The sequence below is a fragment of the Hesperophylax consimilis genome, chromosome 10, assembly GCF_061612785.1.
Source record: "Hesperophylax consimilis isolate HC1 chromosome 10, BYU_Hcon_1.0, whole genome shotgun sequence".
Lineage (NCBI taxonomy): Eukaryota > Metazoa > Arthropoda > Insecta > Trichoptera > Limnephilidae > Hesperophylax > Hesperophylax consimilis.
Window position 1 is genome coordinate 11,795,175 of NC_142845.1, and position 12,022 is coordinate 11,807,196.

General features: G+C 33.4%; 1 protein-coding gene across 1 annotated transcript in view; it reads left to right on the plus strand.

Moving 5' to 3' along the window:
* LOC149420293 (uncharacterized) overlaps positions 1 to 8,300 on the plus strand; it is a 35,425-nt gene extending 27,125 nt beyond the window's left edge. Inside the window, exons 7-10 of the mRNA XM_089636074.1 lie at positions 576 to 711; positions 3,464 to 3,613; positions 6,543 to 6,703; positions 7,581 to 8,300. Of these exons, the coding sequence (XP_089492200.1) occupies positions 576 to 711; positions 3,464 to 3,613; positions 6,543 to 6,703; positions 7,581 to 7,767 (634 nt within the window). The 3' untranslated portion in view covers positions 7,768 to 8,300. The remainder of the gene's footprint in view (positions 1 to 575; positions 712 to 3,463; positions 3,614 to 6,542; positions 6,704 to 7,580) is intronic.
* The last annotated feature ends 3,722 nt before the right edge of the window (positions 8,301 to 12,022 follow it).

Consider the following 12,022-nt stretch of genomic DNA (forward strand, 5'->3'; position numbering starts at 1 on the left):
GACAATCATCTTCTAGTAATTATTTTATAAAATTTCAAGAGAAGGAGCGTTATTTACTGCCTTGGATTTTGACCTTTCGCCAAATGAATGACTTCTATAAACTAAGTTCTGTTATTTTTTGTTGTTTTTGTATCTTATTTATATCTACTTATTTTTGAAACGAGACAATGTCAAGTTCAATACTCAAATTACTTGAAATCGCTTCAAATCAATCTTGAAGCACTTTTCTGAGTACTCAAATTAAGCCTAAAATCACTAATTTGAGGGTAAAATTTGTCCGTCTTAAGTGATGTTTTTTACCTTCATTTTTAAAACTGTCTATTCCTGAATGTTTGATTTGAACATAGTTTTAACGATAGCCGAAAAATAACCTGATTAATATCGTTGGGTTTTTGTTTGATTGGTTTCCCTTGGCTATATCATCAGTGAATCATTGATTTGTCCAATCAAAAAGTGATTATTGATTTTTCACTCAAGTAATTTGTAGAGGTTTCATTAATTATTGTGGGTATAAGTGGCGCAGTGCCTGATTACGTGTTTTTATTATTACATATTTGTTTTGTGTTTTATTTCAGTACGCAAGTAGCTGGTGCGTCATCGGTGGGGAATATGGTGGTGGATTTAATATTGATGGAGGTTAGGAAGAACTTCCTACAAAAGTGTATCGAGGTTGTACATTTACCTGATCTTCACGCCAGCTTTAGTAGAAAGGTGAGCTTGAATTTTTATAACTTGAATAAAGAAGTTTTCCATGTGAGTTCTGTTGAGTTGTTCTGGGTCACAGTCTGCATGGTGAATTTTGGCGCTGTAGTGATCTGCATATTTGATCTTGAGTTGGTAGGTTGCGGGTTCAATTCCCACATAGTGCAAAAAATTTTTTTTTCCTTTAAGACCCCGCATCCCGAATTTCTACCAAAATATAACATACTTTCCTTGTCCACTTGTTTTTAAGCTCTAAAAAAAAAAGTGTTATTGTTTAAGTTAATCTCTATGCATTTGCCGAATTTGAAAAGGTAATTATATGAAATTCCCTTGATAGTAAAGTATATTCCGAAAATTATAAAAAACACATATCATCGGCTTAATTCGTAGACTGCGTAACTCCATTTTTTTCAAAAATAAGATTTTCATGCCATTTGGTTTTAAAGTTAATCTGAAAATATAAAATTAATTTGACAAATGGTATATACGCATTCTACAATTAAGCGGACGATATGTTCTATTATTCGATATGGTATAGGCAAGCCTATACACGGTGTCCGGAAACTCGTAGTACAAGCGGGAAACTGGAGAATCTACACCACATGGGGAACCCAAAAAAACATAAAGTTTTTTGATTTGAGCATTTTCAAAAAAAAAAACCAAAAAAAATATTTTTCGGCTATTTTAGGGTTAAAGTTTTTTCTGGTGTTTAGGGTTGAATATCAGATGTTTTAACCCTGCAGAGCAGAAATATTTTATGATTACACCGGGTTAAATGAAGGGTGATTTCAAAATAATGCTTCAAATCCGAGTTTCTTCATTTGTTTTACTTTCAAATAGTTTTAATTAGTTGGGTACTTTGATCTTCAGTAATAATTTATAAGAATTTAATTAAAAAAAAAAAAAAAAAAAAAATCAACTTCAAACTCGATTTACTCGATAACGAAAGCTCAAATTAAAAAAAAATATACTACAAAATCGACTCCAAATGTGATGTAGATTCACCAGTTTCCCGCTTGTACTACGAGTTTCCGGACACCCTGTATATCGGAACCATGAGAAGATTCTCATTTCTGAGCACAAACTGCCTCCTGTTTTATATGTATTGTATTTTTAGTTTTAATATTCTTGTTTTTTCCTGTCCTGCTGTTATTGTTATTCTAAGTTTTGTCATCACTTTTTATAAACAGTATATTTAGTGTTATAATATTAGATCTGTATTGGGAGAGGCGCACGTAGGAATAATTTTAAGAACATGACCACAATACTAAATTATCGTTTTTAAGTTTGTTATGTATGCGCACTTGAAGTGAAATGACACTAAACTGCGCTATATAAATGACATGCTATTATTATTTTAAAAATCTCAGTGTTTCTTTAAATGCTACTTAAGACATTTCTCTAGAGTTTTTTTGGTTTAATTTTAAATAAGTCATGCTTTATTAAATATTTTCACTTACGCCTATTAATTATAATCTTTTTATAATTAGCTTGCTCACTCTAACATTTGTATGTACATATCTCCCTTTCAAGCCGACAGAACCTTAATACGCTGGTTATTTGGTTTGATGAACCTTATTCAAAATGGGTCTACAATCATCGTAAGCAACGTTGTTATGCCGCAAAACTGTCAAAGATTGTCATCCCCTGCACATTATCCAAACCATCCGTGCATCCATTTTTTAAACATATTCTCCACTCTTACATCAGTCTTGTATTTAATTCTTTTCAAATTATGCATTGTTCTTCTTTTCTTATTTATGTGAATATAGCACAAGAGTTCCAACAGCTCCCAACCGTCTGGAGCCAGTGGGGCTATGGCATCCTTAATTGGGGTATTGTGATGCTGAAGGTAGTAGGGAGGGTAGAAATGTGAGGAAGACACGGCTAAAGCCATTTCAATCAATGTTTCAATTCTGAAAGGTGATCTTTTACCAGGGCGATAATTCCAATCTGCAACTTCACATGAACCTCAGGATATCTCATTTCATCTGAATTTGACGTCAATTCACCATGTGTGTTCCCGATCATAATTATAATATTTTTGGTTTATTTTATGCGCCTTAAATATGTATAAGGTTATTTGAATCCTATAATTTCTATACCCGCTATATCCGATTTTTTGACAAAATGATCTGAGTATGACATCTTGTTCACATTTTTGCGAGCAACAAGAGGAGCCTAAAATTGAGTTTCAAAACCCTCCTTATCGCGACCAAAAACCATGTTAAAACTGCGAGTGAGAAACCAAATCCGCTATATCATACAGAAAGTTACTATCAAAACCCGCTATATCGGATTCAACGAATCACAAGCAGTTATTTTGCCAAAATACAATATGGCCGCCGCTCTGACGCCACGCTCGTGTGTCAAAATGATCTACGCGTGAGTTTCTAAACCCGCCATGTCGGCTCAGTTGACTTTCAAAATCACGAAGTGAGTATCAAAATCCGCTATATCCATTTTATTTATCGAAATTACTTAATTATTGCTAGACATATATAGAAAAATAAATGCTTTTCGAAATTTTATTACTCCAATTCATTATATAAAAAATTGTAATGCATTTATTTATGTACGCTAGAGATGTGACAGTTTTTTGCGGTTTTCTCCAAATCAATGAAAGTTGATATAGCGGGTATAGAAATTACACGACTCATTTATCTGTTGTGATTTTACTTGTCAAGTAAAATAAAATTTACGAAGCTTTGTGTTTTCGAAATAACAAATAAGCATGCTATATTGTAAAAAATTTTCATAGATTGGTCTGGTTACCGTCCATGGAGAATTTGAGACCAATGATGGATGGCTGCTAGATCTTTCTACCATAGACCGGACCAATGACGTGACCTTGACGATGGGAGTCAGCAAATCTTCCTTTGTCGTGTCCATGGGATTATCTCGAATGAGGGTAAGTTTATCAGCTAACTGATGGATTACATCTTTCGCTTTGACTATGTAGCTGAAAGATAGAGGATAGGAATTTTAAAATGGTTACAATCTTTTTATGTTATTTATCTTTGGCTACTTATCTATTTCATCGAGACTTAACTGACCTCGTCTATTTTAGTAAAATCAACTAACTCTTATTCCCAACATAACCTAACCTTGAAAATCAAATACACTCAAGCTAGATTCCACTTTTTCGTGTAGAAGCCGACAACACTAATACAGCAAAGAACTCACCAATTACTTGCACAATCACAACATATACCCACTATGTAATAGGTTCTTACCCATTTTTCTTGATTTTTTACCAACATAAAAGAAAAATTTGTAACATGATATGAATTTTGTATAAAACTACACTTATTTTTTTATTGTGTATAGTCAATTACAATTCGTGAATATATCATTACAATTCTATATATCTTCTCTCACTCACTTTCTTCCTTCTCATTCTTATTACTTACACTTACAGACATTACATTAAGAAGCCTTCTTATTCCAGACAAAATTAGATATTGTACGGGCATACATACATAACGGGCGTACTACAACTATGTAAATTTAATACATATATAATTATCTACCTTATAATTACTATCAATAGTTACAGTACCTACCTATCTAACTACTATCATAATCTGCCATTATTTTTACTATTTTAAAGCACAAAATTAAGCTCTGTAATTCGCTGGTATTCGTAGGTAAAATTCTAGAGCCTAAACTTGATCACCATGCTTTGTACACCCACAGGTTGGTTACACACTCAATTACTAAAGGGTTTTCTAATTAGAGGTGTTATTTTGATATTCAATCGTAAAAGATCAATGGTTTCGTTGCTTGTGTGGCATTTAGCGCCGTCTTGTTGAAAGTAAACGTTGTTCAGATCAATACCATCCAATTCCGGCCATAAAAAATCATTAATCATCTCTCGATAGCGCAATCCATTCACCGTAACTGTTGTTCCAGCCTCATTTTCGAAAAAGTAAGGTCCTATGACTCCGCCGGACCAAACAGTCACACGTTGAGAATAGAAAGGCTTTTCAACAATAACTCTTGGGTTTTCCGAGCCCCAGATGCGACAATTTTGCTTGTTTACGAAGCCACCGAGGTGGAAATGGGCCTCATCACTCAAGATGATTTGCATTTGATTCACTCAAGTGAATTTTAATAATTTCAATGCGTTGTTGAAGCGTGTATCGTACCATTTTTATTAATGGCGTAGTTTCTACTTGAAAATGTCAAAAAATGACAGCTTCAAAAGTAACATCTACCGAAATAGCGGGCTATTCAAAATAACACCTCTTATTGGAAAACCCTGTATATCGTCGTCTAGCTGCTAGAGCTGATCATTTTACCAGTCATCAGGGTTCATTTTTGTTGTTTTAGGACATTTTCATTAGTCCTCTGTGCATTCTCGCAACTGTCACGTGTGATTCTGTTTATTTCCTTCTGACATGTTTTTTGTTTGAATAAGTTTACAAAATCAGCGACCGCGGAAGTGGGGGGCAGAGGGGGCCAAATGCCCCCCTAAAATCAAATAGGGGGGCCGCGCCCCCTCCAATTTTACTACCTGGGTAAAGAAGGGTTATCTGTGCTGGTAAAGATTATCTGTATCCTTCACAGTGCTTTTTTTCATAAATGAAAAAGTGTCGAATTAGGCGTTCACGCAACTGATTTGATATTGACTCACTAGCACTGCAAATGAAGATAGCTAAGAAAGCAATACCTCACGTGAAGACTGTCCGAGAGTACGCAAGAGAACTGGCTAATCTACCTAAAGTTTCAAGAGCAATGATCAATGAAGTAGAAAAGTGAGTGGTCTTGCTCCTCACCGTGCCAGCTACGTCTACGTCCTGTGAAAGGTCTCTGAGTGCCCTCCGACGCATCTGAACATTCCTCCGACTACCAATGAACCAGAGAAGACTTACTTATCTAGCAATACTGCACGTGCATAAGGCGGAAACATTTAGTTTAGATTTAAATGAAATTCTTAGGGAATTTGCTTCAAAGACGGCTGAGAGACGCAACGTTTTTGGTATCGTTCAATGAATGCAATAAAGCAATATTTAAAAAAAAAGTTTTTTATTCACTGAACCTGTTATTTGTTTGACCTAGTCATCTCCTTTTTGTCTTATTTATAACTAGTTGATTGACTGGAGAGGAGACTGAAGGAAGAGGGTTACTAAACAAGTTTGCCCCCCCCCCCGTCATAGAGGACTTCCGCGGTCCCTGTACAAAATGGAGTAATTTCGAAAGCATAACATGTCACCTTAACTTTAAACCAAAAAATGGAAATTTTACGAAAGATCGATAGCGGTGTTTGATTGTTTTTACGAAATACCTGTTATAAGCATATTTAGTATGTATGCACTATAATCCGCCGCTTTCAGTAATTAGACACTTGCCCGGTTTTTGGGGTGGCAGATTAGATAGACAGTTTTGTATATCTAAATAGATAAACAAAACATCATTGGTGATAGCAGATTAGCTGAATTAACTTCTTGTTCACCGACGTATCTTTTAAATTACTCTCAAAAAATCATTTCTCTGAATATAACTAGCTATTCTGGCGAAATTACTTATGGTAGATATTAAATACCATTTTTGTAAATACAAAAACACATTATCTTGTAAGACGGTAAAATTTAGAGAAACATAATTTTTCAAAATACAAGTTAAGGTATTACGAAAATAGCAGGAAGCAAAAAAAATTTCTTTATGTATAAAATTATAATTTTTTCTTCCAAATTACTAAAGTAACTCATCCTCTTAACTTATTTTATCATTTTTAACAGCATATTATTTTATCATTATCTGTGATGCAATAAATTAAGTATCATAGAATAATCTCCTCATCAATTAATATTTATTTAATATCTTATTGATTACAGATAGGATTCGACGACTACCGACTAAAATTCATGAACATGGGACCCACTGGGAGAGTTGAAGCTATCATAGGGAAAAATACCATTCACATGAAGATATCTGCAGGTGTTAATAAATGGACTCCTTATGCCACTATCGATGATCTCAAAATAGAGCATTTTAGGTGAGAATATAAAAATTATAACTCTTGGATATAAATAGCGCCATTTCTTTTCCCGAACAAATAATTTATGTACATATCATTAACTTACTTGAACCCTCGTCACATTGTCATGAAAATCAGCCATAACTACCACTTACCACCGATCTTCCCCCTTTGGTCAAATTTTAAGCTGGGTTGTACAATCAGCCGTCAAGCATAACATATTGAAGGTAGATCAAATGCTGAAAAAGGCCAAAAATCACTAATTAACGGGGTCCGTTATTTGTAATCGCAAATGTCAACAGTGTCAAAATGGCGTTGATAATGTTTATTTACGACTGATCAAAATTTGACCAAACGCTGAAACGGGCCGAGAATTGGAGGATAACAGGAGCTGTTATTCGAAGTGACAACTTACTTTCAATAAGTCCTAAATCATGCTAGTCGTTAATTTCTAATCTAACCTAATTGCTAATTATTAAAAAATTGACGGCCGAGGGTAAGGCTCTCGACTAGCAAGCTGGAGGTCGCAGGTATAAATCTCGAGGTGCGCAAGTAAATTTTATTTGTGTTATTTCACAAATTAGTCATCAAAATATATAGTATATTTGCGGCATGTTCTAGAGTGGAAGATACTCTCAGTATTGCCCTGGTGTGAGACCACCATTCAGAATTGAAACTAGATCTGAATAGCCAGATACTTCTCCACCTTCCTCTTCCCTATCTCCTTCCCCTCCCTCACTGCCTACAACCTCACTAGATACCCCAATTGGGGATGCTATAGTCTCACTGGCTCCAGACAGTTGGGATCAGTTGGGACAAGTGTTTCGAACAACAAGGCGTAAATGTTGAGTTTGTACAAGTTACCATTAAAAACACAATTTGTTTCTTGTTTCAGCGATGTGGACATCCACATAACAGGTCTGGGCCCTCTCAACTGGTTGGTTTCCACAATTTCCACATGGGTTTCCGGCCACATAAAGAACATCGCCATACCTCTGATGGAGAACCAAATCAAGGTGGAAATTCAGAAGGCCATCGACAATATGAACATCTGGGAACTGATAACAAAGGGAAAAACGTAGTAATTTAAGATTGTTGTGTTAAATGTTTATGAATGTAAATAAAACAATAATTGCATTCAACTGCAAAAATTTTGATCATGGATTATTGCAACAGAGCAATTGATATTTTTAAATTCAGCCGCATATATTGTTTGTTCACTGATTTTTGAAGCATACTGTATCCGTCTATGCATGTATTGGAACTATATACATTTTGTTCATGAAATAATGCAGTTGACTGTATTTGTCAGTTTCATGATAACTCAACACAATGAAAATTCAACACATCTTTAAAAAGTGTTAAAAATTCGTTAAGCAATGAAAAAAATCTAATCTTCAAACCTAACCTATTTAACTTAGTTTTTGTTTCATCACTTTTCATGACTTATGTCACTTTTTAATGGTGTATTTGTCTATATATTTTTTGTATTGAAAACTTTAAATTCACTCAACATTTCACTCAGTTTGTTTTTGTTATTTTTTATTGAATATGATTCTTTTGTTAATATTTATTTGTTAAATGCATGTTATGAGCCATAATTACTAAAACACTGTAAGGGCCATTTTCATGCACTTTGTAATAATAATACACATAACCAACCTCTATTTATTTTTTAGCCATTTTCATGGTATTATAATTAAATTGTTCTGTATAATGTATTATGTATTCAATTGCACGAAAATTATTTTTTTGTTTCAAATGCAATGATTTTGAAATCTACCCATGTCAATAATAAGCAATAAAAATAAAATTATTTAAACTTGGTAATAAAGCGAAGAAGATAATTGGATCGGTTATTCTAATGTAAATCTTCTTGGTATTATAATCATTTATTGATTGAGAAAAACATTGATTTGTTAATAATATTATTCAAATATGTACGCACAAAAAATTTATGATAGATTAATGGCAGTTATATCTGAAATGCTTGTATCAGTCATTGGCGCTAGTGTAGACGGGGTATCGCCAGCTGTTAATCTTTGTTTGTTCCTATGCAGTGACGAAAGCTTATACAAAAGTTAATTATGCAAAATTATGTGTTTTTGGTTTGAAAATTTGTTCACTTAGAAATCATTTAGATGCTTTAGTTAAATAGTGCAAGTAGAACACATCTTGGCCTTCGAAATAACCTATTGTTTTTTTATAAGTCTTTTATAAGCCCAGAAAAAATTTAAGTAACAGGCCCATAAAAACTGTTGTAAAATTAAAAATCTCCAACTTACGAACCCGTTTTCGGTTATGGTTTTATTTTAAATTAAGTTCATTAGAAAATGATTGTTAAACATTTAAATATTTGCGCCTGAACTTCGCAAAATATAATAAAACACACTTTTTTGTGATGTTTTTTTCTTGCATAAATCGAAACCTTCAGCTGGTGTTAAGCAGGAATTTAAACCTTATCGCCATCTACATAAGAAGTGTTATTGTTAGTGGCCCGATTCCAATTGTTACACAATGCTGTGCCTTAATAATTATATTTAAAATGCCTCAATGTTGTATTGTGCTTTTTTTGTTCTGGATGTAGTTTCCAATTGGTTATAAAAAGATATAATTTTTTTATAAACCGTATCACCTAGCTGTCATTTCATGAAAATGACCTCCGCCCACACAAGCGCCATCTGTTTCAAGCTTTCCAGTTTACCTGCCTTTGTAAACCTGTCAAATATTAAAACTATTTCAATAAAGTTGTTCAAGTTCACCTCACGAAATACGTAATTTACAAATGTTGTATATTTCATTTAGGATCTTTTAATTCCTGTCTTTGTAGGTTCGTCTTATTTTCGGTTTCTATCCAAATAGCTTTTTAGTTCTAGCTTTCAATGTAAATAATGCTTATCGACATGTGTGAATCAGGTTTTATATCTAAATAGTATAAAATAAAGTCACTTTCCGCGTCTGTCCGTTTGTCCGCTTAGTTCTTCTAAACTATGCAACGGATTTTGATGGGATTTTCACTATCAATTAGAGAATTTTTTCCGGAAGGTTTATGTAAATAATACACGCATATTGCATTTATGTGAAGTGTAGAAAAGTCGATGTTTTGAAATGATGTAAAAAAAAAAAATTTTCAGGCTAAACCTAAAGAGATACATCAAAATAATGTACTACGGAATTGTATATCTTAAAAAGGCCTACAGAAAAGTCTGTGAAGGAATATGTCTATAATTTATACACGAGTCTTATGTTCATAGGCCAATATTAAAATTATTATAACCATTGTAATGTTCACACAAAATGTTGTTTCTGTAAAAAAATAACTATTTATTATTTCTGTTTTTGGTATGGTTAGTTCGTGTATGAATTCTATTGTAATTAAAACAACCTTTAAAATGTACCTGTCCGAAGGCATCCTTAGCAAGGTTAAACTGGTCCATCCTAAAGGAAATAAGTGGAACAAAGTTATAAATTTTTCAATGTTATAATGTACCTACATTATTGTTGATTAGATGTTACATATTATGTTTTGCCTGGTGGAAGTTACACTGGTAATGGTTGTGAATCTATTAATCGTTATCCTTTTTTTTATTATTTCAATTTGATTTTATTTTTCAACCATATTATTTAAATAATTTTTTTGCAGTAACGTGAAAACATTAATTTATTGTAATAAGTTATATCGATTGGCCTACACTCCAAACTATATGGCATTAAGTCTGGTAAGTATCTTAACTAGACTTTTTAGTCAATCGATGTCACAATCATATCGTCGTGGAAAAGCAAAAGGGTGTTAGCAACAATTATGTCAAAAATGAGTTAATCATACAGTTTTGATTAGACAAAAATTCTAATCAAAACTGGATGATTAACTTATTTTTGAATACATTGTCACTTACGACCTTTTGCCTTTCGGGCAACGATATTATGAAATCTTAATTACATACTTACTAAGATAGTAACATTTTGTCTATCTGAAGTTCACGGTGAAGTTTTTCAAAATCAGACATAGATTGAAGAAGAAGATAATACAAATAATCTAATTAAAACATGAAACAGAAGAATACACAGAAAATAAAATGTTAACGGTCGCAACGGGGAAGCGAACCCAGGATCTCTGTCTTACTGGGACAATATTTTACAATGCTAGCCAAAGATATTAGAAGAACGAGATGTGCAACAGCAGTTCATACTGTGTGGAATTGTTTTGCCCAGTGTCGTCGGTTTTGTTCACCAATACTACTGCACACCTTCGCTTACGCTAAGGTATCCGCACTAATACATAGAACAGATTTCTGTGCGTACACGTCCCGATAGTATTCAAAGTACCCTAATTAGGTAGTACTCCGCCTACGGTCCGGCGGCCAACATAGCATATCTCGTTCTTCTAATATCTTTGATGCTAGCTGAAGTCCTCGACATCTTAGCTTTACACAGAGTTTTCGAATTGTTTGTAGACAGTAACCTTCTTTTTGTTTTTACCCTTAGAAGACTGCTAATATTTTGTAAATATCTCAAAGCCAAATATAATATTGAAAATTATATTTGTAATAATTGACAGGCATCTACAATGTCAACGTTTTACTTAGGAATTTTCATGGACAATATTGAAAAGCGTTCAAAACTTCTAAAACCTAGGACTATTCAACACACTTCTAAAAAGTGATATAAAGTCATTAAAAACGATGAAAAAATTTATTTTTTTAACCTAACCTAACCTAACCTACTTAACCCAGTCTATCAAGTTTTTATTTCATCACTTTCATTAAATTATATAACCTTTTAAAGATGTGATGAATTATCATTTTGATGATTTATCTGGTCACCGATTTCCTGAACTGCTATTGTAGTTGGTCGTATCCTAAGGGTTAAAATTTCATCAATCTTGGAATAAAACTGTAGATTTGTATCGAATCGATGCCTCCCGTCCGATATCAACGCACCCGGCACAGGTCACACACTTCTTTATGTAAATTGATAGATAGTTAAAGTCTTATCTCTGTCTTACCTTTTGTCCCGGTAAGACGTGAGATCCTGGGTTCATTTCCCAGTTGCAACGGTTTCCTTTTTATTTTCTGTTTTCCTGTTCTTTTTAACGTTTTGTTTAGATTTATTAGTGTTATCTTCTACAATGATTAAATGCTCATTTGCGGACCTTTGATCTAACGAAAATTTCGATGTTAAGGCGATGCCATACGTAGTAATGCAAAATCATGTGTTTTTGGTTTGAAAATTTAGTCGCCAAGAAATGTTTCAGATGCTTCAATTAAATACTGCGAGTAGAATACATCTTGGCCTTTGAAATAATCGAGTATTTTTTTGATAAGTCTTTTTATAAGC